This window comes from Harpegnathos saltator, unplaced genomic scaffold (assembly GCF_003227715.2).
Source record: "Harpegnathos saltator strain DR-91 unplaced genomic scaffold, Hsal_v8.6 scaffold599, whole genome shotgun sequence".
In the NCBI taxonomy this organism is placed as follows: Eukaryota; Metazoa; Arthropoda; class Insecta; order Hymenoptera; family Formicidae; genus Harpegnathos; species Harpegnathos saltator.
Genome location: NW_020230425.1, coordinates 1,081,870 through 1,107,319, shown reverse-complemented (window position 1 = coordinate 1,107,319; position 25,450 = coordinate 1,081,870). Strand labels below are relative to the sequence as shown.

Here is a 25,450-nt window from a genome sequence, read left to right as displayed (position 1 = left end):
TTCGTAAATATTTGCTTTAATTAAGGTTCAGTTTATTGTCTACTGCAATGCCGAAACATACAAGCCTTCAGTTACGCGAAGCCGTGATTAATCTTTCTCAACAAGGAAAGGTTTCTCGCGAAATTGCTAATTGCTTATTAATTGATAAAAGTACTGTAAATAAGATTATTGCTAAATATAAGTTGACGAACTCTCTAGTTGATAAATCACGAAACGGTAGACCTCGCAAAACTAAGCGCAAAAACGCATCGATAAAATGATTAAAAGAAAGTCGATAGCAGATGCTGGAAAAACTGTCATGGATATTTCTCGAGAACTACGAGAAGAAAATCTTGCAGATATTAGTCGAAGTACAATATCTCGATGTCTAAAGGAAGTAGGATTTTTAGGACGTGCTGGTGTAAAGAAAACCATTAATTAGTGCGAAAAATAAGAAAGCTTGATTTGATTTTGCAAAGAAATTTGAACATTAGACTGAAGTTGATTGGCGAAAAGTACTTTTCTCTGACGAGTCAAAGTTTCAGTTATTCGGAAGTGACGGTAGAAAATATACAAATTCCTACCGTAAAACATGGAGGTAACGTGATAGTTTGGGGATTATTTTCTTATAATGGAGTTGGTCCATTGGTTGAGATCACGGGTACTTTGGACGCTATAATGTATCGAGATATATTGACACAGCATATGCTGCCATATGCAACTCGAAACATGCCACGTAGTTGGATTTTCCACCAAGATAACGATCTCAAACATTCATCAAAACTAATAAAAGAATTTTTCATCGTGAAAAAAAATGCGAGTTCTTGACTAGCCCTCGCAATCGCCGGACTTGAATCCTATTTAGCATTTGTGGCAAGAACTCAAACTACGTACAGGAAATAAGAAACACTCCAATAAAGCTGAATTGTGGCAAGATTTGCAAACTCAATGACAAAATTTACCTCAAGATCGCATTTCTAATTTAATAGCATCAATGCCTTGCCATTGTGCTGCAGTGATTGCTTCTAAAGGCATGGCAACAAAGTGTTAAGTTTAAAAAACGTTGACAACATTTTCTGTTATTATTTTTCAATAATATATTTTTCTTATGAATAAGAAAACTTTTTGGCGCAATACTTTTGCACTGTTTGTAATAAGACATTGTGTAAAAATAAAGTATTTAGAATTATTAAGAGTTTGTAAAGTTTATATAATTGTAGGACAAATAAATACATTTTGTTCATATATATGTGTAAAGTTTTTAGCGCTCATTATGAAATGAATATATAATAATAATTGTGTGGCTCAAAAGTTTTGTACGCCACTGTATAATAAATAATATTTCGGATAATCTAATCAATACATCATACGCTTTTCATCTCCATATTTATCTATCAGATAAGTGGCTTACACGGTACTCTAAGTACTTTAAGTACCGTGTAATATATCACTCAGAATTACTCACTTACCAGAGACATAAATTTCATCGAAAGATGGAACAACGCAAGTCAGCTATTTAACCATTAGTTAAATTACCAGACAGTTTATCTGAAGGTTGAACAACCGGCCCATGATGTTGAAGAAGTGATCGAGTATAAATTATAAATAAGAAAACTTTTTGGCGCAATACTTTTGCACTGTATATAAAAAAGTGATCGAGTATAAATGAATTCACGACAATGAGTGTATATATACGTAATTTTAAGAATTTTCAATTGATCAAATGAGAGGGACGAAAGTACATGACGTAAGTCATACTTTGTCTCTACTTTGCTCCTCTCTCTTTGCCCTACTCCATCTCTGTATTAATATATTAACGGTTCAGCGAGTTCTTCTTTCGTTAATTAACGAGAAAGAAGCAATGAGACGAGATAATCCTGTAGTTTTGATGTTACGGGCCAATTATACGATCGATCACACGATATGTCTGCCGTTGGGATTACATAGACGCTACATTCATTGTTCTGCGAACTTTTTTGCACGTGTGAAAAAGTCAAAAGGAAGATCGGGTCGTTAATCGAAGTGAAGCCGAGTGTGATTTCCGTCTGTCCGGTCGATATCGGCCAACAAAACGGGCCAAACTGCGGACGAAAAGTCGGCCGTCCGGCTTGTGTAATCAGCTATTGCTGTTGAGTTTACGTTCTAATGACAGCGAAACGTGCGCCGAATGCATTTCTGCTAGAATGCAATTGGACCGAGGGTGGCGAGCGACACACCGAACCGGAAATCGATGACCTACGTCGTGGCGTCATAATGAATAACAACGCGGCCGTTCACACAAGCCCTCGATTATTTCGTAAAAACCTGTCTTTATCCACCCATCTTTGCTGTCCCGAACAATTACAATTTCAACTCTATTTTCAGCTTGAACTGTCTACATCTATAAATTCCAGAGGCCCAATAGAGATTTAACCCTACAGTCCAGGATTGGGAACTAACTCGTTACTTGTAACGAAATTTCAGTTACAGTTTTTTTCTTTTTCTTGTAACTATAACTTAACTTCGTTCCTTTTTTTCCATCTATAACTATAACTTAACTCAGTTATATTTGTTTGATATCTAGTAACTAATTTAACAGTTACTTTATATATTTCAAACTTATGTTTCGATAACGCGACGTGGGATGCTTGATATCCACTAAGCATACAGTTATTCTGGCTGCATTTGGAAAACGTGCTATTGCGTCATTTATCTTTATCATTCATTAAATATAAAACAAGGATAAAATGACGCAATAGCGCTAATAGTTTCCTCTTCGAACGTAACCTGTATTTCTTTCAAAAAAGTTTTACGTCTATTGGACATTTCTGTCACGCGTCGCCAGTCCTTATTTGTTAACATAACCTGCGTGAAGTGATTTCAGTTATATAAAAAATTCAAGCAATGGATAAAACATTTCAATTTTCGGAGAAGGATTGTAAAATGCCATGGCTAGCATGGCCACAAAAATATTCGAGTTACAGCAAAAACTTGGAAACGAAAACAACTGGACATTTCTCTGCCCAGTTGTTATTAACAGTCTTAAAGAATAAATATAAATTGCTTATTTAATTTAATGGATCTAATTATTTGTAAAAGTTATATACAATATGAGGAATATAATAATCAATAAACCACTTCTATGTAAATTATATGAATATGAAGGAATTTACACAATTATGAAATTTAAAATAATAGCACAATTATTGTAAAAAAGTAACTGAAAAGTAACGACTTGTTGCTTTCTAAATAACTATAACTGTATTTTTGAAGGTCGGTAACTTGTAACTGTAACTAGTTACTTTTTCAATGAAGAAAACTGCAGCTGTAAACTAAATACTTTTACAAAGTAACTTTCCCAATCCTGCCTACAACACGTACCTAGGATTTCCCAGATCCTGTAAAAATAGGATTTTTGTCAAATATTCTATTTCCAATATTTAGTTTTTACTTCACAACTTAGCAAGATAAACTTCTCGCTATTATAATCTATTTAACTATATTCCTAAATCCCAGAGCTTTAGAAAAAAAACCACACCCAAAAACATTAAGTTAAACCGAGATTACAGCCTTTCAAAGTCGTAAAAGTTTCCTAGACCCATAACGTGTGTTTCTGTGATGATCTGGAGAAAGTGCGTGTGTTCTAGGCTTAGTTTATATAGAAACTAAAGTCCTACTCAGCACCTCTAAATAGCTGGAAACGCTTTATTCGCTACTTGCCGTTCTTAACCCTCATCAAGGGATGTGAGCGTCAATTTGATCCCCTTTTTAAAATTCATATGAATGGAACTTTTTTTCTGCAATCCAATTAATTTCATCTTTTAGCCTGGTTCTATCAAGCTATCAAGGTTCAATAAAATGTCATCGTTATCTTGTTTAAAAATTTTACAGGTAAAGCTTCAAAATTAGCATATCGATTTACTTGCAGTGTCGAATTGACTCCAACATCTTGATTTGAGTTTTTAAATGAACGTCTGATGAAGGGGGAGGGGGTTAAGACCTCTCGACGAAACTGTAGGTTAAATATTTTACAATCAAACGAGGTTAGTAAAGATTTCGGAGTATTAAATTAACGTGTAACGTAATGTCGAGATCAAAAGTAGGATCCATATCTCGATGGAGGTCGAGAGAGAAAACGAGAGAGAGAAAGAGAGAGAGAAAGTTCAAAATTGCATACAGCGTACATAAAAGTACAACGACAAATTCCCAAAAGCACTCGTAGGTGCTCAGCGATGGCAGCTCGCGTGTGAATTCGAGTGACTCTCCAAATACTTAATTTATGAGCGCTACTAGCGAGACATAGGAGAAAGGAGAAGGAGGAAGGAGGAAGGGATCGTTCTGGAGGAAGGGTCATACACGAAAAGAGCACGGCGCGCTGTTGTCCGCGCGTGTGACAGTTCGACGATCGATCGAATTTATTTTATCGCCGGCGCGCGCTCAAATACGCGCGGACGAAAGTCCAACGCCGAGCGGGAATAGAGAAGAGAATCACGCGAATGTACATCGAGATACGCGGATACACACAGGATACGGATTCGCGCGCCGGTTGCGTGTGCCTATCCGGCGAGGGAAGGTGGAAAAGTCGATCGAGTGTGTGAGTCGACCTACGGTCTGTCCTATATATATATGTTACGAAAACACGTAATCCCGGCCTAGCTGAAGTTCACGGAGGGGCAAACAGAGATAACGGGGTTAAGAAGGAGAAGCGAAGAGGGGCCATAGGGCGAAGAGCGAAGAGCCATAGGGGTGACGTAGCTCCGCAGATTTACGGCTACGGCTTACCAGGCGTGATCTGCGCGCGATCTTACCTTCCTCTCCACCCTTCTGCTGCGCCCTTCGCGTCACGCTCTCCCCTCTCTCCGTCCTATTACTTTTGGTCGAGTCCTCCTCCCGGTATCCTCGTTTTTAGTAACACGAGTAACGACGAAATATACAGACGTTTTGGCGCCGAACGCGAAGCCAGCCTGGGCCAGGCCAGGATGGGCGAGGCGAGGCGAGGCAGGACGGGGCGAGAGGCGAGGCCAGGCGACGCGACGCGACGCGACGTCTCGACGTCGTCGAATCCCGGGATCTTGGCGACTTTATGCACTGCGCCATTTGTATATGGGCCTCGCTTTCGTTTTCACGCTCGAGAGAGCTCCCCTCTCTCTCTCTCTCTCTCTCTCTCTCTCTCTCTCCTCTGTCTCTTCTTCCACTTGCGAAAAGATACAAACGTTGCGCATATTCGCCGATCATGAACGGGCCGACCCGATTGGGAAGAAGTCAATTACTTAGCAAGACCTTGGCACACTTTTAATCGCGCTAGACAGCCAATTTTACAACCGCGGATGTACGGCGAAAGACAGGGTTTGTACAGCGGAGATATATAATTATGCGCGAGTTATTTAATTTCTCCTCCTTTTCCTCTTCCATGAGTTTTCGTCAGTTAGGCCGGGCTCTCCCGTCCCGCGTGTACCTGTCGTGCGATATCAGAGTTTCCGTCGGCAACGAGAGACCTGCTATAGGATCCTTATCGTATTATTGGTCGTTACGTAGTTACCATAGTGTGTCTAACAATAGCGCAAGGCTCAATGAAGTAAGACACGAGCGAGGATTCTTATCGGACGATGTGAATCCGGCGCGCGTCATTAAAATTTCAGCAAGATACGAAAGGAGAAGAGAAAGAGCGAGAGGAAGAGAGGGGAAAGGGGGGAACAACGCCTAATGTAAACTTCCGACTTTTTCCAAGTTTTTAATGAAACTACCGTACGCCACTCGCCTCTTCGTTCTTCCTTGTTTTTTCTTCTTACTTATTTATTCCGAGTGAGTTTCCTCTTCCTCGTATATTCGTGACAGAAAAGAAAGTGAGAGAGAGAGAGAGAGAGAGAGAGAGAGAGAGAGACAGAGAAAGAGAGAGAGAGAGGGAAGGAAGGAGAAAAAGAGAGAAAAATTATTCTAATATATGTTTATTAAATTGATTTTATCTCAAGAATATGTAAAACGCGGGTAGTCGTTTTCTTCCTCTCTCTCTCTCTCTCTCCCCCTCTCTCTCTCTCTCTCTCTCTGCTCTTTCTCTTTTCCGAACTAGTCGAAATATACAATCACAAAACGATATAAACGAACACAGCGAGATGAGATTGTTTCTTAAGATTCGCCATCGGAGAATCGGACGCTGTTATCTTATTTTTTTACTGTCGCCACCGCCATGCTCGATTTATATTGGACATATCAGATGGCGGGTAAAGAGAAGGGGCGAAATAGATATTGTTCGAGCAACGGAACACATCGACGTGGCCGATTATTCGCGAAGTAGCGACGGAAATTCGGTCGGCCTTGAATTGGCAGTCTCTTTATGAGATCGGTGACCCAGTTTGCCCGGTCCAGCAGCTAACAGAATGTTATCGGTTGCTTTATTTCCTTTCTTTCACCGTTCCTTCGTTTCTTCGTTACTCCGATAACACTCGGGATACCCGGATTTTCGTGTTTCTTTTTTCTTCCCGCCGGATAATATCACGCGCGAGATTTACGTTGTTTCATCATCTGCCCCGAGCTGTCTTCTCTCGCGCGAGCCAGCGTTTTAGCGATATTATTTTTGCGTTTTTAAAGAAACCTCTTTTCTCTTTCATTTTGTCATTATCAAATATACCTCCGTCCCGCGTAAATTGGCTGCATTTGTTTGATAGCGTATTGTAATTTGTATGTATTGTAATTTGTGTATCGTCAGGATTAGTGTGTGTACATTCGTGTTTTGAGCGCGCTCTCATAATTACGTTTCACGAAAGTGCACTAATCAGAACAAATAACCGTGGTAAGTTAGTTTCGAAACGTTACGTCGGAACAGCCAAATACAATTCCCTGTGAAAATTGTTCGTGTGTGAGGATATTCTGGTGCGCACGTGCCGTCGTCGTGCTTTGTCGCGGATTATTTGTCGGGATGTGTTGGATTTTTTTTAGCTTACGGAAGCGTAAAGGGACGAGAGGTAACATTGACATCGAGAGAAAAAAAGAGAAAAAGGGGGGGAAGGAGAAGGTGGATGGAGTAACGAGTGAGTAATTCACGCGATACAAAATGCGAAGTAAAAGTTCGAAGTGCGAAGTTGAAAATTGAAGTTTCACGCCCTCGAAGACAGATCACTCTCTGCCGGCCCCATCGTAATGCCACTCTCTCATTAAATGCGAGCAATCCGCATCGTTCCCTGTCATTCAAAGTTTGTATCGTTTCGGATGCCACGGATACACATACGCATGCCCTTTGTGCAAATCGGACAGTATTTACGACAGATGAGATCGTGCGCTTGAACGTGATCGTATGTTTCCCGCAGAATTATTTTTACGCCTTCGTCTCACCAGCCAGTTAGTGTTTTTCATCTTTCTCTCTCCCTTCTCCCTCCGTCTCCCTCCATCGCCCTCTCTCTTCATCTTTTCTCTTTTTCTCCCTCCCCCTCCTTCCCTTTCTCTTTCTCCTTCTCTCCTTCTCTCCTTCTCTCCTTCTCTCCTTCTTTCCTTCTCTCTCTCTCTCTCTCTCTCTCTCTCTCTCTCTCTCTCTCTCTCTCTCTCTTTCTCTCTCTCTCTTTCTCTCGTCTCTATGTTCCAATCCGATAAAAAGCTGCTTGTATCCTCACCGCGTCTGTCATCTTAGGTGGAATCTTCGAACAGTCAGCGTCCGTTCCACTTCCGGATACAAACGGAATACGCATCCTGCGGAATGCCGTGTGCTCGTCGAAACTTTAAATTGCATCGCGCTCACCGGGATGTTTTCGTAATTTCAGCGAGAACATTGCTCGCACTTTATCCGTCGTACCGAGACGAGGGACGAGCGGGAGAGTTATAACCGCGTCTGGTTAAATTGCGGCGACTCCTGGTGGCTTACACGGGACGGAATTATAAATTCAATCTTTTCGGACTTTTATCGACAGAAGCGTTATGGAGAGCCGCAGCGCCGTCTGCGCAATCGGAAATGCAATTCAATCGAGTTGACGCGAGCGCGACGCACGAGCAGCTGGATTCAAATCGAGTTAATCGCGCGGCTAGTTCGGCCGATAATAATCGCGCGGCAGAAATCCTTTGCTATTCCGGCCGCGTCTTATATTTGGAATTCTCACGTTGAGTATTGAAGACACCGCGCAAAAAGGGCAAACCGCTGCGCGCGATCTTGTCTAAATATTCCGCCGATTATAATTAACCCCGGACGCGGAGGTGTTCGGAAAAATATGATGGACGCCGCGAATCAATGCGAGACGACGACGACGACGACGACGACGACGACGACGACGACGACGACGACGACGACGACGACGACGACGACGACGACGACGACGACGACAAAAAACGCGTCGGCGAACTCGTACGGGTTCTCTTTCCTCCGATCCGTACCGTCGATATTCATCGATATTTGAATTTCTCCTCCGTCTATCGCGCGCTTATTCCGCCGGCCACAGCTGGTGTCTCTTTCGCTCAGCTCGGCCGCGAAAGCCGAGGGCGCTTTCGTGCACTGAGTTGTGTGTTGCGATTGCTCCTTTTATTAATATCCGCCCGTCTAGAGCGATCGAACTATCCATTTTACGACCTAGAGGATAGGTCCTCCCAGTCCTGTCTACCATAAAGAAAGTACGCGGTCTATTGATTTTACATTTACCTGTATGGACGGAGTAAATACCCGTGAAGCGTGATAGTTACACGTGGGATTGCTGTACACAACGGCGTTTGGCGTCACAGCGTTACCTACTGTGTATATCGGCCCTCTATTCAACGTCAGCGTTACATCGCCCCCATCGAGTGGCGTAATTTGCTCTGCACGCGATTCGCGATGTACCTAGCACGCGGACGTGTCCACATGGCGAGACAGATCAGCGCGTTGTCCATTGCGCTTCGCTGCCAGCTTGCGCGCTGCCGGTTGGCCAAATGGACGTTGTTGTGTTGCTGTTGTCGTCGTCGTCGTCGTCGTCGTCATTGCTGTGCAAGCGCAGCTTCTCCCATCATCGGCAGCCCGACGAATGCCGTTACATTAACGCTCGTCACATACGTCGCGCGTGTACACACTCGTTATTCCTCCGAGCTCTGAGCACCTCTGCTCAGCGGACATATCTGCATTCATTTGTCTTTGCGCAATCTTACTTCTATTGGGTTGCTCCAAAAATCATTGCGTTTCTTCCGGTGATTTTCAAGACCGTTTATTTTGTACAAAAAGAATGAACATCAATCAGTGATATTAGGTCAATCGGAAAGTTCCGTCCGTTTCTTTGCAAAACGTATGGCTTTATTTAAGGAACAAAATGAAAAAATACATCAATCAAAATATTGTCCATCGTTAACGATGATTTTTTTCCGTCTTTCGGTCAGCAAGCGAATTCCGCGGCGAAAGAATGACTCATCTTTTGAGGCTATCCTCCAGTCAGAGACTTATTTTTTCGACGTCTTCATAAAAATTGAAGCATTCGTCAGCAAGTGCGTGTGCCATCGACCGAAACAAGTGGTAGTCGGAAGGGGCACAGTCTGGGGAATAAGTAGCATGGGGTAACACTTTCCAGCAAAGTGCTTTTAACGTTTCGTTGACAGATTTTGCGACGTGAGGCCGAGCGTTGTCATGAAGCAAATCATGCTGTCTCCTTTCATATTCTCGTCGTTTTTCGTGCAATGCTCGGCTCAAACGGATCATTTGTTCTCTGTAGAGATCCCTTGTGACTGTTTGGCCACTTTTCAACAGCTCGTGGTACAGCACACTCTTCTGATCCCACCAAATACAGAGCATTGCCTTCTTTCCGTGGATATTCCGCTTTGACGTCGATGTTGAGAGTTGGCCGGGATCGCAAATAGTTTTTCGACGTTTGGGATTGTCAAAATAAATCCATTTTTCATCCCCAGTGATGATACGATGTGAAAACCCCTTTCTTTGTTGCCTAGCAAGCAGAATTTCGCAGGTGGTTTTTCGCCTTTCAATGTCTCTTGGCTTCAGTTCATATGGGACCCATTTTCCTTTCTTGTAAACCTTTCCTAAGGCTTTCAAACGACCGGAAATGACAGATTGAGCACAATTTAATGCTTCTGCAAGTTGCTTTTGTGTTTGACATGGATCTTTGTCCACCAATACCTGCAATTCTTTGTCTTCAAATACTCTTGGCCGTCCAAGCCGCTGTTTGCCCTCTACATCAAAATCACCACTTTTAAAGGGTCGAAACATTCTCTGCATGTTTTATCGGAAGGAGCATTATCACCATAAACTTCTACAAGCATTCGATGAGCTTCAGCTGCAGTTTTCTTCCACTTGAAGCAAAAGATTAATACTTCGCGCAAATGACGCTTATTTGACTCAAATTTCGACATTTTCGATGCAGTAAAAAACAATGTTATTGATGCAAACGTATACCTTTATGTGCTGAATGTTATTGACAGATGTCAAAACAAACCATTAAGCTTCGTTTAGACATTAGAGGTTAACGACAGTTTCAGCTATAGCTACACTGCAAACCCGAGTGTGTTATTTTGACACGTATAAGCTGAAGCTTTCTTCACGCGTTTCTTGTTGTCTGAAATCACGTCATTTGATGCATTTCGATATCACTTAACGCGTTTAAACGCGTTAAACGACGTGATTTAAGACGACAAGATATGCGTAAAGGAAGCTTCAGCTTATACGCGTCAAAATAACACACTCGTGTTTGCAGTGTACTTGCCGCTAGATGAACGGAACTTTCCGATTTACCTAATATATTGTCCTTTTCGTTCGATGGCTTTCTGCCATCTTTCGATAAGCTTCATGATCCCGAAAAACTTCCTATCTGTATTAGCGAAGAACTGAACCAAGTGCCTTTCGATAGCGTCGATCTGAAGCGAACGTTTTTCCACTGAAGGAGTTTTGCAAGAACCGAAACAAATGGTAGTCTGATGCTGCAAGGTCTGGCGAATACGGTGGATGAGGCAATACATCTCAACCAAGCTCTAACAATTTTTCGCGAGTCATCAAACTTGTGTGTGGTTGAGCGTTGTCATGATGGAAGACCACTTCTTTGCGATTTATCAATTCTGGCCGCTTTTCTGCTATTGATTCGTTCAATCTGTGGAGCTGTTAACAGTGCCCGTCCGAATTGATCGTAACATTCCTTGATAAGAGCTCGAAAAACACCACATCCTTCCAATCTCACCAGATTGAAAGTATCATCTTTCTCCGGTGGATGTCTACTTTTGATGTGCTTTGAGCCGGCTCATCGCGCTTGCTCCACGATCGTTTTCGCTTCACATTGTTGTAGACAATCTATTTTTCATCGCTAGTAATCATGCGTTTCAGAAATGGGTCGGATTCACGTTTCGGAAGTTGATCGCAGATGTCTGTACTTCTTTCAGTTCATGCGGGACCCAAACGAGCTTACTAACGCAATCGAGCTGTTTCAAATGAAGGTATACGCTTCCAATCGGTATTTTTAGTGCTTCAGCGAGCTCACGAATGGTAGAACGTCGATTAGCTTCAACTAATGCCTTTATTTTATCATCATCAATCTCCGATGGTCGACCTGAGCGAGGTGCATCTTTTACGCTGTAGTCACCAGAACGGAAACGAGCAAACCAATATTGACACAGGCGTTCTTTTACGGCTTCGTCACCTTCGTGAACTTTACGCAACTTTTCACAAGCCTGCACAGCGTTCTTTCCTTTTTGGAAGTAATAAAGTAAAACTTGGCGAAGATGTTCATGCTGACTCTCCAAAACGTAATAGAAAGTATAATTGTTGATCGATTCGCGCACATTTTCCTTGATGGAAGTTGTAAGTGTCAGTTGTCAAACGCGCATGGGCTCATAAATTTATAGATTCGTCCAGTACATTAAATATACAATTAAAGCCATCTATCGGAAATAAAAGCACAGACTTTCTGAACAACCCAATATTTTGCACCTCCGTTTTTTTTGCTCCTTCCTGTCGTCCTCCTTCCTCTGAGTTTATTCTCCGACGCGTTATATCGAGAGTCTTCCGGCGCGAGACGGTGTCGTTTTCTTTTCTCTTCTTTTTATGCGACCAGAGGATCTATCGATCTCCTAGTTACTTGTCGTTTCCTCGTTCCCTCAGAAACGTTTCACGCACCTCGGGTCGTAGGATGATTGTAGGCGAGCGTTTTTTAAATGACTCGGCGTGAGGGAGCGCCGTTGGAAAAGAGAGAATTCTCGATTTGTTGCAGTCACTGTGAAGTCAAAGAGGTATTTAAAGTGATGAATGTTTTTTCACGAGCGCCACTTTAGAGACCGTTTGAGCGGAGACGGGAGAAGAAAATGCCGGATGCGCGCCCCGTTCCTGAAACTCCAAGCTCATTTCGCGCGGGCAAGTAAAAGTAATTTGCTAAAGGGTCCCTGCCTAATCCACCCACAATCCCGTTAGCCAAATTCTCTTTCTCTGTCTTTGTGGAAAATCCCAGCCGTATACACATACACGCCCACACACACACACACACACATCGCGTTTTAAAAGGAGAAGAAGCTCCGTCGAGTTGGCTTAAAATCGACCCACAGTCTCGCGAGTATTACCTCCCTTTTTCTTCGTTCCTTCTTTTTCTGCGTCTCATTCTCGGACGGCTCTTTCCCTTCGACTGAATATCATCCTCTACGTCGCTAATTCGTTCGATACCGGCGTATCACTCGGCGCGCGCTCAGCTGATTACCGTTGGTTAGAGCAAGTTTGCGGGGAGGATAAAACCGATATTCGCATTAGGACAGAACGCGCACGGCAATCGGCGGCTGGGTAACGGCTGATGTCAGCATGTGATGATAGATTGTAAACTAGACTGTGTGTCTCCCTCGTAAACCGACGCGCGGCCTGTGTTCGCGCGCGACGTCGAGATGTAGGCGCGTATTAATACCCTTTGGTATTACTACCGCATATTTGTTACGCGTAACACGTCAAGCACACGAGGAAGAAAGCGATGTCAAGTTCCGAGACGTTATGTGCATTACGTTGACGTCTCGTGACTAAAGCATACCATATCTAATACGTTGAATGTCGCGTTGGCTGTCACGATGACCGGTACAATGTGCTACTATCGCACCTCATATCGCGAGTTAAGGTTATAAGTAAACATATAATTAATCACATTAAAAAAATGGCTTGTGCAGCCAATAATGCAGCAGCGAAAGGACGTGACAGACATACTCGTAGAGAATTTTTCAAGAAACTATCTACATTCGTACACGCTGAGGAAATATCATACTGTTCGTCCGACTAGGATATACTCGTGTTATTTGAAACGTATAAAAAATAATGTGATAAACCATTTGACGTATGGTATAAATTTTGTTTTGTTCTGTGAAGTTGAAAAGATATCAAATATTAATTGTTGGGAGCTATTGATTCATCGTTAGGAATTGTTAATTAATTGTCGTAACGTATAAATTTAGCCTTTAGTATGAATATGTCTTACATAATACAGGATGATATATTATTCGATATACAGAGTGTCCGGAATCTTTTGGGAAAATTGTGAAGATTAATCAGATCAAACCGAGAAGAAAAGTCAAGTACCATTTTGCAAAAGTTTTGTAATAGTTATTAAGTTACTAACGATTGAAAATGAACACATCTAGAGGCTCTTTTAATGGATAACTTGAAAATTTGCATACTTATTTGCAAAGTGGTAAAGGACTCTTTGGTTCAGAATGACCTAATCTACTTAATTATATAACGGCTATTGTGCCTAGCCACACGTTCAATATTCAGGGTTCAATATACTCATATTTATCGTTAGATATAATAGCCGTCATATAATTGTAGATTAGGTCGTTCTGAATAAAAAGATCCTTTACCATTAGCAAATAAGTAAGCAAATTTTCAAGTTATCAATTAAAAAATCTCAATTAAAAGACCTCTAATGATTTGTGATCATTAATAAGTTAATAACTATTGCGACTTTTGCAAAATGGTACATGACTTTTCTTCTCGGTTTGATCTGATTAATCTTCACAATTTTTCGTTTCCAAAAGATCCCGAACACCCTGTATATATATTGAATATTTATTGAATATATTAATATTCAATAAACAAAAAAAAATATATATATATATTCAGTATATTGTTCAATAAAAATGATTTTTGTGTATGCATCTCGAATAAGATTTCTCCAGCAGAAGCATCTTCAGTAATCGGACCATCAGTTAAGCTTTCGCGCAATCAATGCAAATGAATGTGGCCGTCAACGTGTTGAGGCACAACGCGTTCCACTGCGCAACGAGACAATCTCGAATGCGAATTGGTGTCATAGCGCAACGCTTTTCCGGCGCGTTGGAAGCGCGAGTTAATGTCGTTAACGTCATGTTCGCCGATGCAAGTTGTCATGACCGATGGGGATTGACACATTTCTTCGCGCCGCTGATACATTGAGAGTCGAGGTCGGGATAAACGTTACCGAGTGTGTCGAAAGACGCGAGAGAAAGTGGACTTTTCCTGCCTGGGCTTCCGACGAAGAAAACGCGTTTCGGGAAGCGAGGGGACGTCGTCGATTAAACGACCGCGCAAAAACTCACCTACGGAAGTCCCTGCTCCAGCAAGCGTATATCACGGGATTCATTCCACTATTAATCCAACCGAGCCATGTGACGGCCGCGGATACTATCTCTTCCTGCCAGATGCACCTCGTGCAGAATCCCGACCATAGATTCACGACGAAGAACGGCAGCCAGCAGATGATGAAGACGCCCATGACGATGCCCAAAGTCTTGGCCGCCTTCTTCTCCTTGGCGAATTTGGCGAGCTTGCGCGACAAGGAGAAGTTTTTACCGAGGTGTTGCTTGTTGTTGATGGTGTGCCTCGCGGACGGCACCCGGGTGAGACCGTTGTTGTGAAGCGCGGTTAGCGGCTCCTCGAGATCCTGCAGCTCCTCGGGCGTGCTCGAAGTGGTTCGAAAGAGGTGGCGGGCGTCGGTGTTGGTACCACCACCCCGGTGTATCCTCAGAGTGAGCTCGAGCTCGCCCGAGGCCATCATCACTTGCTTCGTACCGAGCTTCAGGCTCCTCGTCTGTATCACGGCGGCGCGATAGATTCGGTAATACGTGAACACCATGACGAAGAGCGGCAGGTAGAAGCTGATTGTCGACGAGAAGATGAGGTAGCCGAGGTTCTCCGTGAACGGGCACTTGTCCTCGGGCACTTGTTCGGTCCGCACCGCCCGCCACCAGGCGATCGCCGGGAAGGAGATCGCGCTCGAGCAGATCCACACGATCGCGATGAGGATGGCCGCGCGTTTCCGGCTCATCCGCGTCGGATACGTGAACGGATCGGTGATCGCCCAGTAACGGTCCAAACTGATGACGCACAGATTCAGGATGGACGCGGTGGAGAATAATACGTCCAACGAGCGCCACACGTCGCACCAGTCGGTCGTGAAGAGCCAGCGGTTCTCCAGCACCTCGTAAACCGCGCTGAACGGCATCACCACCAGGCCGACCAGGCAATCGGCGAAGGCCAATGAGGTTACAAAGTAATTGGTCGCTGTGTGCAGGTACCGTTCCCTGAACACCGCCAATATCACCAGCGTGTTGCCGAAGACGGTCGCTACGGAGAAGAGCAGGAGAACGATCGCGAGTCCGGCGCGATCAGTCGCGAGTTCCCAGAGATTCTCGTAGCTGCTGTTGAACGGCGGATAGCTTGCGTTGTAAAAGCTCCTGCCGAGATCGTCGTTGTTTGTTGCGTGTACCTCGTCTTCCCAGCTCAGTAAATAGATCTCGCTGTCGTTCATGTTTCGCCGTGCGCAGCCGTACCACTACGACGCTCCTCTCAGCCGGCCGCGATCACCCCGATACGCGATTGCCCGAGACGACGATCTCGACGTTCTTCATGTTCGTCGGACGACGCCGGCTGGACGTCATTGCTTCGCCGCTGCACCTCGGCTCGTTCGCTACGCTCGTTCGACCCCCGATTCTTCTCGGCCGCTTTCTCATCTTGACTCCGTCTCCAAGTACCGCAAATCGTTAATGATTCCACCGAAGCCGCCGCTGTGGGGGGGGGGGAGGGGTAGGAGGTGAGGGCCGCAGCCGCGGTTTTACAAGGATTTCCACCCGCGATCTCGACTGTATCCTCGCTCGCTTGAGCTTCGCGCTCAATTCAACTCGCTCGATATTCGTCGCTTATCTGTCCGACGGAACGGCGCTTCCCCTCCCAGCCGCGATATTCGAAGCAACGCGTGGGCAAAACGGTGACATAATCGGGGGGATAATGTCGAAAGTTCGGACACTCCCTCTAGCACTCGTTGGCTTTTCGTTCATGCTCGCATTTTCGTGCGAAACTCTAAAGTTTACCGCCCTTTCCCGACACCTGGAACAAGCGAATGAATTCGTAAATTCGCGCCGTAAAGCTGGCCGATTTTCAACGTTCCCGCGCTCGCGATCGTTCTCGGAAGGAGACGATGCTAATATTTTATCGAGTGCAGCTATACAAGTTACTCGCGGGCCAACGGGAGGGAGAAACAGAGCGACCTGTTCTTCCCTCTGGATGCTTCGCGATGCTTAAAACGAAGTCTGCGAAAGTTTCACGCTCCGCGTTGCCGCACACGCATACACACACACACACACACACACACACACACACATATACACACGTGCCGCAAACGCTGTCGCCAATTAATCGTAAAGCAGTCAAAGTTAAGGGACAAACGCGTGCCGGTGCGCGCCCTAACTTTCAGTAGATTTTCTCGCCCCGGCAATTTTATCGAGTAACAACTACCGCTTCATTTTCCGTCACGAGCGTGACGTCTGAGAAATTTCACCCTCGGGGGCACGTAACTGGACGGACTCTTTTGGGGCGATATTAAAACAATCGCGTCACCTCGCTTCGCGTCGTCGTCGTCATCGTCGTGTGTAAGTCTTTGATCCTCTCCTTCGGGATCGTCCTTGTCGTGCGGATATATTGGACTCGTGCAGACAGAATGCGGTCGAAAGTTCATTAAAAAGAAGAAAAGGAAGAAAAAGAGGTGGGAGGGAAGGACTGCCGATACTGGGTAGGTTTCCACCTAATACGCCGACGCGTATCTGTTCGGTCGTAAAGAAAAACCGAGGAAAAAGAAATAGGAAAAAGCGAGCCAAAGAAGGGAGAGCACTTCTGCTGGATTTGAATGACACGCGTAGCGTCGTCGAACGACCGAACGATTAAGAAACGAAGCCCGAATCCACGTGCAGGATATAACATTAACATATTGTAGTCAGTATAACAGGTTGCCTGCCTGTTCGGACGATAATGCAGAGGTTGCCGAAAAAGTCGCTCGTTGACAATGATATTTGTAATGCTCCCAATTATAACGAGTGCAACTGACTTTACATTGTGATCGTCATGATCGTTTGACAAGAAGCGAGCCTTATTGAATTAAAAAGAAATGTTTAAAAAGTGAAACTGAGAAATAAGCATTACGAATTTAGCAGAGTAAATAAGAATAATAGTTAAGGAGATAAATAATATAATATATTTTTATTTCACATAACTTCCTAATTCCTTTTTTGTGTTGAAATTTATCGACCATTTATGAGAGAGACAGGAGTCGAACCTTATTAAATTAAAAAAGAAATGTTTAAAAGAGTGAAACTGAGAAATAAGCATTACGGATTTAAGCAGAATAAATAAAAGTAATAGATAAGGAGATAAGTAATACAATTTTATTTTCTTGTTTTAAATAATTTCCTAATTTCTTTCTTGCGTCGAAAAGTTCGATATGAATTGGAGATTAGAAAGAACGGTATAGAAATATTTAAAAGTCTTATATGCTATTCATGTTTCTACAAGAAATCACTTCTGATCGACGACAACTATCGAGCTCTATTTTCGATAAAAGAGATAATTAGACAGATCAAGCTACAAGACTATAATACACTGAAAATATGTCGCTTGATAGTTGTCGTCGATTAAGTTGCAATTAATATTTATGCTGCGTTTTTGGTCAGCTTACCTTTGCAGAAGCGACCTTTTGTAGAAACACGCATAGAATATAGTATATAAGACTTCTAAATATTTCTCTCTAATCTCTAATTCCTATCGAACTTTTCAACGCAGGAAGAAAATTACAAAATTATGTGAAACAAGAAAATATGTTATATTATTTATCTCTTAATCTATTACTCTTATTTACTCTAACTAAATCCGTAATGTATATTTCTCAGGTTTATGTTTTTACACATCTTCAATTCAATGAGGCTCGATTTCCGTCACAAACGGTCGAAAAACTGCCATAACGATCACGGTGCAAAGTTAGTTGCACTCATAATCAGTAACACTGCAAATATCATTATCAACAAAGTCAACGAGCGACTTTCTCGGTAACCTCTGCATTATCGTCCGAATAGCGGCAGGCAACCCGTTATACTGATTTATATGTTGATGTTACACCCTATACGTGCGCCATCACTCCGCGCGCCGCGCGTGAACAATCAGTTTCAAAGAGCCCCGACGTCTTCTTTCGCGGCATTATAGACCGAGAGCGCGCGGCTATTTCTGGATAATTCATCGTTGAGTGATTATTATGATCATCTTTGACCCCGCACCCTCGCGTCCTCGCGGCCTTCCTCGTTTTAGCAGTGTAACGAACACTCGATATTACGGCCGTTGAGGAAGGCCGCCGTTGAACTTGGTCATTACGGATGAATAGTACCGATGGCGATCGATATAGCCAGGCGGCGTTGCAAAAAAAGTAATTTTCCTAGAGCGGCTCGCGTTCATTAATGGGGGGCACACTTTCGCGCGGGCCAACGCGGCGCGGCGGACGATAATATCCGCGACTTGAAAGTTCATGCCGCGATCCAGTCGATTTAAGTTTTTGACGCGCGGCTTAAGTCGCTTAAGGCGCGAATACGACGGGGAAAATCATTTCAGTAGCGTATATTCAGCGCGGTATTACTCGAGCGTGGAGGAAAAGCGCCGTTTCACACACGTCGCCCCTTAAACTTGTCAACCCGCGCGCGCTCGCAGCCTACTTTGAGAAATGCGAGTATCGACTGCGAGTGCGGGAACTCTCGCGAGAAGTCGGGCGGAACGCGCGAAATTAAGCGATTGTTATGAAAACGCGTTGCGTAAAGTTGCGAGGAAGAATGTTTCCCCTCAGACAGCAAATCCTTTTATCGTGTTTTCCGACAAGGGTCGGCCCGAGTCTCCGTGTGAGTCTCTTTTCTCCCGCTTTCTCCTCAGTGCATGAAACTGCGATAGGCGGATCAAGAGCGGCCAGAGATAACTCACGAACGAGGAAATAAAAGAGGAGATACCTGAGAGAGTAGTTAGGAATTGAAAGAAAAGTCGAATGGAGGAGAAAACGCAAGGAAGGAAGGAAGGAAGGAAAGAAGGAAGGAAGGACGACAAGAGACAAGGAGAATAAAATCGAAAAATTTACCGAGCGCACACGACGGCGCAGAAGTTGTGATAATGTCAAGTTGTACCGCACAATTTTGCACGTTGCGTTGATAAATCCTTTGAATCCCGGCTAATTGATTCCTCCACGAGGGGGACGAGAGTCCACTCGATATCCAGCGAGTATTTAATACCCGCGGCCTCCGCTCTCGCTCTAACTTGCACGATAATGTAAATTAACGTCGTAGAGTCGGAGGAAGGAAGAATCTGTTTTACGAGGCTTGATCGCAATCGCATTCGCATTCGCGAGCCCGGCGGGACTAATTGAAAAATTGCATAAGATTGGCCGAACGATAATCGCGCAAGCCGGAAGTCAGTGGGTGCCAATAGTCTATTATCGTTCGTGACACTCTCCGAGTATTCGTTTTACGCGCGTCAGGCGCAGCTGCTTCTCTCGAAAGATATCCGATCGGCCGGCAGAAAGAGAGAGAGAGGAGAGAGAGAGAGAGAGAGAGAGAGAGAGAGAGGGAGAGAGAGAGAGAGAGAGAGAGAGAGAGAGAGAGAGAGAGAGCGGTTATAGTTAGATTTATACGGCGGTTATAGTTAAATTTATACGGCGCATTGTGTCAATTATTAATTCCGCCTCGTGCGAGGTACAAAATCGACGAGCGGAGGAGAGGAGGGGGGGCGGCCGAGGCGAAAATCGCGCGCATTTTCCCCGGAAAATAGTTAACGTATCAAACCGAATATAGATGTAGACATTTCGCCTCCGACTGGAAGTCATCGATAATTCTCAAGTTGCGCGCTCTTTTCTCATCCTTGCCTTTTATTATTAATGCACAATGGAAATAGCTTAAAGAGAAGAGATTTACCTCGCCGCCCCGTTGCATCACAACGGAAAGACGACTCTTCATCTTCGCTGACATAATTAAACCGTTTTATCCGTTTTCCCGGACGCATTCCCATCGCGAGCGGAGAGACGCTGCTTAAACATTAAACTTGAGAATTATTCGCAGCACGATTAACGAGCGCTCAAGACAGTACAGTTGTTACGTTTGCAGAGTCCGTCGCTGTGCCGGCGCTAAGGCTGTCCTTGAAATTCCCTCAGGCAGCTCCCGCGAACCCGCGAGAGCGCGTATACTCTCGGCAAAGTGCAACAAAACGCGACAACGAAAGAGCATTGCTGAAAGAGCGTCGTTGAGCGTGTCATTCGTACTTGAAACTCGACTTCTACGCGGTCATTTCCGTCGCGGAGCGTCCGGCCTGAGAAAAGACACGCGAATCTAATTGATTCACGCAGCTCCCGACTTTCGACTGAATGCTCTCTTTCCCTCTCTCTCTCTCTCTCTCTCTCTCTCTCTCTCTCTCTCTCTTTCTCTCTCTTTCTCTCGATAAGCTTCCAATCTTCGGTAATCCCTGCTCGTTTCAAGCCGGCTATCTCTTTCGTCGTCTCGCCTTATCGTCGTCTTTCCCTATCGCCGTCGTATCGCGGTGCGTCGTGAATTTCAACCCCCTCGAACAATTCTCAGCATTTACGACGTGCACTTCCCGGAAGCGGACGTATCAAATCGAGCGCTAGGCGGACCGAGCGCGTTAAAACAGCGCGCGTTCGAGTGCCGCGCCGTGGAAGCGGTAAATGACGAGACGCGCGAATGCAAGGACGAACGGATGAACAACGCGCACGGATCAACTGGACGAAGTACAATTCTGGATCACACGCGAAAAGGACGATGTGGCCAGTGGAGAATCGGCGGCAAAATCGCGGCAGATCCGCGGGAGAGATCCACGCTCGAATCCGCACTTCGATCGCGATCGCGGTCGTGGTCGCACTCGCGAATCGGCTCGACGAGATGCTTCGAAAAACGCGATCGCGAAGGCAACGGCAATGGCAATGGCAACGGGCGAGAGAGGATGATCGTGTGGCGCGCACCCACTGTGAAAACATGAGCGATTCGTGGCATCATCGACGACAGCAGCACACCGTGCGCGCTTCCTCCGAGAAGATATACGCGGGTACCGCTTGTGCCCCATTAGCGCGTTATCGGCGGGTAACGCGCGTTAATTGCCCTCTAATCCGGCGTATCTCTCGCTAGCACGGCGACATTCAAGGTCACGGGCTCCTCCGATCGCATCCAACGTCCGATCGATTCGCGCGCTGATTGATGCACGCTGTCATGACGCTCGTGGCGCGAACGACGACGACGAAGACGAAGACGACGATGACGACGACGACGACGACGACGACGACGACGACGACGACGTCGATGGCGACGTCGGCGGTGCGCGGTTGATTTCGCTCGCGATCCGGCCTGCGCTGTCGTTGGCTGTCGATATCAAGTGTGAGCGAGCGGTAAGGAATACGATCGAGGAGGAAGGGTCGCCGAGACCAAGCGCGGCCAAGGACGCCCTCGAATTCTCGCCGGAATCACGCACATACACACGAAAGAAAAGCGGCGGCAACGGCAACGGCAACGGCAACGGCAACGGCAGCGGCGGCGGCGACGGCGGCGGCGACGGCGACGGCGACGGCGGCAGCGACGACGGCGGCGAAGCGCGGGTGGACTCACACGACAACGGGCGGTCTCGCGTACTACCTCTTCCTCGAGAACGCCGGGACGTGTTTCGCGGTTTTAGACGGTCGACTGCTACCATCGCGTGGCTCGAAAGCTCTGCACCCGTCGCGCTTGCGCGCCGCATCGAGCCGCATCATCCCCGCGCGCTCACACACACGCACTTTTGCCCTTATCAACTTTTGCTCGAGGCACCCCGTTTCTTGCATGTGCGTCACCGTCGTGAATATACACGGATGTGACGTAGACCACGTTTCTTACGTACTCTCACCGGCGACGACATCGCCGATATCGTTCGCAACGTACTACGTACGTTTTTCTTCGAGTGCTCGACCGTGCGCACTCTCCTGTCGCGACCCTGGCCGACGTCCTCTCTTGCGCGCGGGCCCGCTCTCTCCCTGTTTCGGGAATAAAAAGGGTTCATCCACGATGGCCGATTGAACACGCGACGGAATCGCGACGCACGTGTCGCCGTGCGAGAAAAGTCCCGCGAAGGAATTCTTCTTGCCGAGCGCAGGAGGACGGGAGGAGAGAGAAAGGCACTTCTGCGTACGTCAGATACAATTATTTAATCCTTGAAGACTGCCGCACGGCAGTGGGGTGAAATTTCACCCCACGAGTTTTGGGTAAATGTGCACAATACAGGGGATGCACCTTCAATGACTGACCTCGACATATGTTGTCAAAGTCAACACTCTCAGTAATGCGCAAAAGGTTTTAGGTGGCGCTCGTTGTTTGTTAAAAAGTTATTAACGAAAGAAGTTTCATTAATCGAGCGTAGTTTTTCGACACTGTGTATATTTAGGTACGGTAAACTTTACACATATGTGAGCAGAGAAGAGTCTTAACTGCATAATTATTGAAAATACAAGACGAGTTTCGTAAATACGATCTTTCACCTTACTAAATTAATGAGTCTACGATGTACTAAAATAACAGATTCTGAGAAGATTAGCAAAGACCTTTACGCAAGTTTGGCTCAAATCAATTACTTAAATGCAAATCTTGCGTAGGGGACTTTGCTGTTCTTTTCAGAATCTACAATTTTAGTATACGGTAGACTTATCAATTTAGAAAGGCGAAAGATTTAAGCGTCAAAACTTATGTATATAAAAACGAGCGTTGATTGATAATTCGTTTTGATAGTTCTGAGTACCACTCGCAACAAAGTTTAAATTGGCAGTCATTGTTTATTATAAACGGTGAATATGAATTACGTTCATTTTGTTGAACTTCTCTCGCTGATAACTTTTTCACAAACAATGAGCGCCGCCCTAAGACCTTCTGCACATTACTCAGAGTGATGACCTTGACAACATATGTCAAGGTCAAAGTCACTGCATCCTCTATATTGCATAATTACCGAATTTTGTTTGGATCTTGTTGAAAAATGTAAGCACCGACAACACTATTTTTATGGGTATTTATTCGTCCATATCCTTTGCTATAAACGTAATTATCGGAAAGCCAGCTTGGAGCGATATTTGACGGTAGCTTTGATTAAATGCAGTCATCGAAATACCTCGAGGAGCGCGCAAATGGCCGAAACATGCGCGAAAGAGGAAGCGGTCACGGCTTCGAAACGAATTCGTACACGGCTTTCGATATTTTTATTATTCGAATATTTCCGCGCCGGTGCCAACGCGCGCGCTCGCGACGCAACAATGTTACGCTGGATGGGAATGGCAGAGTGACGGTAGTTCTTTCTAATTAAGATACACGATGCGGGAATTTGTCGGAGTTATTTGCGATTTTCCGCGCAACATCCCTCCGCGTTGTTCTTCGCCTGCTTGCCGTTCTCGCAGCATTCCTGCTTCAATTCGTCCTTGCCTCGCAGTTTGCAGCAACCTGACATACAGCAACCGCCGGCTGCTTCTCTCGCCCTGTTAAAATGTTAAAACGCTGATGATATCAGACGGATTGTGAGGCGCAGGTCCCGAGAGAGAAAGCGATGCGTCCGCTCTCACGGATTCGCGATCTCATTCGAGCGACCCGTCAAATTCGCGACGACGCTCGTTCGGCGAGTCCGAATTTCGAAATCGTGCGAGTGAAAAAGAATAGAGACACTTTGTCAATTCGTTTCCTGAAAGTCACCCATATGGCCGCCTTTCTAACCTCGTTGACGCGCCAGGCCAGCTTAACGGCGCGGATTACTTTCTCGTGGGGCAACAACTCTTTTCATCCGTATTAACATCGCTACAACACCCGCCGCGCTCTTGCTTCGTGCCGGCGCAACATTTCGAGCCGCAGCATCCTCCTTCTGTCTGCTTTTCTCTGCGCATTCGGTCGAGTCAATCACTGAATTATGTATCAAATAGCCGAGAGAGCGCGCTGCGAATCTCGTAAAGTCGTTATTGTAAAGCCAGACGGCCATATAGGTTTTCGAAATGAGCTCTCTCTTATTTTGTAAGAGAAGAAGAGGTTAGAGGAGAAATATCAAAAGGGAAATATTTCAGAAAGCGTGAAGCGCGAGTGCGGTGATCAGAAGATGTGTCGAGAATAAATGTCCGTGCTGATCGGAAAGTTAAAGTGTGACTATTGCGGTCTTTACCTTTTGCTGCAGCATCCACCGATGCTCTTTTCCTTGACGGCAGTGCTGTTCTTTTTCTCATCCCTGCGGACATACAATATGTATCTCGTGTTACGTACACCACCTACACACGCGGATATATTTATAAGTTTATAAAAATATACGTAGAGACACTCACTGGTCGCACCGACACGTCACCTGACCGGCGTATCCTTTTTGGCTGATAATTTTGCTATAAAGAATCATGTCGGAGGATTATATATAATGATACATCAGAAATAATCGCTAGCGTCGTAAATAATTTGTATAATTCCGCGTCTCGCGTTGCCACTTTTCGCGCATATATATATATATATATATATTCCTACATACGCACACATACACATGTATAAAAAGTAAGAGGTTAAAAATGCTTGGTACTTACGCACAATGATCACACATGACGGGTGCTTTTACAGTGTTACGTTACAATTAAATCGTAGCAGCAGGGCGTAAAGGATCAATTATGAAGCGCAAGCGTTTCAAACAAAAACAATTTTTTTACCCCCGGATGAATTTTGAAATTTTTAGCGAAACGTGTGGTGCATCGCTTGCGTCAATTTGCAGGAATTTTAAACAAACGTTAAGCGTTACCATGGTCGTTCATCTTTTTCCCTTCTAGCGGCATTTCTTTTTCAAGGATATTCTGCATACACGTATATACAAGGTGTATAAAAAGTACCGGAACGGCGAAATATCTCGAAAACTAAGCATTTTAGAAAAAAAATATTTCAGATAAAAGTTGTATAGTATGTTTCCAGGAGGACATAAAACTGTATCATTTTGCTTACAGATGGCATTATTTTCGAGATATTCATTGATCGTTACTTTTTTTAAATAGAAATCCCAATTTTTTATTATATCATCTTTTTCTACCAATTAATTTAAACAACTGTTTGTCTGAAACATTTCTTATTCATTTAATATGTTTTGAGATATTTAAAGAAAATTTGGTAATTTTTTTAAAATTTAGCTTACCATATCTCTGTAACTATTTGTCGGAAGAAAAAATAGGACTAGATTTTTTTATTCTACTTGGTTTCAAGAATATACTGTTATAATAATGCCTTAACTTTTGTTAAT

General features: G+C 44.7%; 2 protein-coding genes across 13 annotated transcripts in view; both read right to left on the bottom strand.

Moving 5' to 3' along the window:
* Nucleotides 1-22,005, bottom strand: part of Dop1R2 (dopamine receptor 2) — a 46,711-nt gene extending 24,706 nt beyond the window's left edge. The window contains exons 1-2 of one of the 11 annotated variants that reach the window (XR_002162765.2): nucleotides 21,796-22,005; nucleotides 14,434-16,219 (exon numbers count right to left, since the gene is read on the bottom strand). Coding sequence is in view for 10 of the 11 variants with exons in the window: in XM_025304208.1 (XP_025159993.1) it covers nucleotides 14,434-15,644 (1,211 nt within the window). In the remaining variant the exon portion in view is untranslated. Of the gene's footprint in view, nucleotides 1-14,433; nucleotides 17,266-19,271; nucleotides 19,727-20,100; nucleotides 20,120-21,661; nucleotides 21,685-21,795 lie in introns of those variants that run through there. The other 10 variants (XM_025304208.1, XM_025304212.1, XM_025304215.1 and 7 more) reach the window with 10 other exon arrangements.
* A 1,066-nt stretch (nucleotides 22,006-23,071) lies between these two features.
* On the bottom strand, nucleotides 23,072-24,961 carry LOC112589765 (S-adenosyl-L-methionine-dependent tRNA 4-demethylwyosine synthase-like). 2 transcript variants are annotated; one of them, XM_025304228.1, is made up of 5 exons: nucleotides 24,753-24,961; nucleotides 24,507-24,560; nucleotides 24,350-24,412; nucleotides 23,914-24,072; nucleotides 23,494-23,681 (listed from the first exon to the last, which is right to left on the bottom strand). In XM_025304228.1, exons 1-4 carry the CDS (start codon nucleotides 24,767-24,769, stop codon nucleotides 23,949-23,951), a joined length of 258 nt encoding a protein of 85 aa, XP_025160013.1. In that variant the 5' UTR covers nucleotides 24,770-24,961; the 3' UTR covers nucleotides 23,494-23,681; nucleotides 23,914-23,948. The 2 variants fall into 2 exon arrangements, with proteins under 2 accessions (XP_025160012.1, XP_025160013.1); XM_025304227.1 differs by lacking the exon at nucleotides 23,914-24,072 and having other exon boundaries at nucleotides 23,072-23,681; nucleotides 24,753-24,958.
* Between the last annotated feature and the right edge of the window lie 489 nt (nucleotides 24,962-25,450).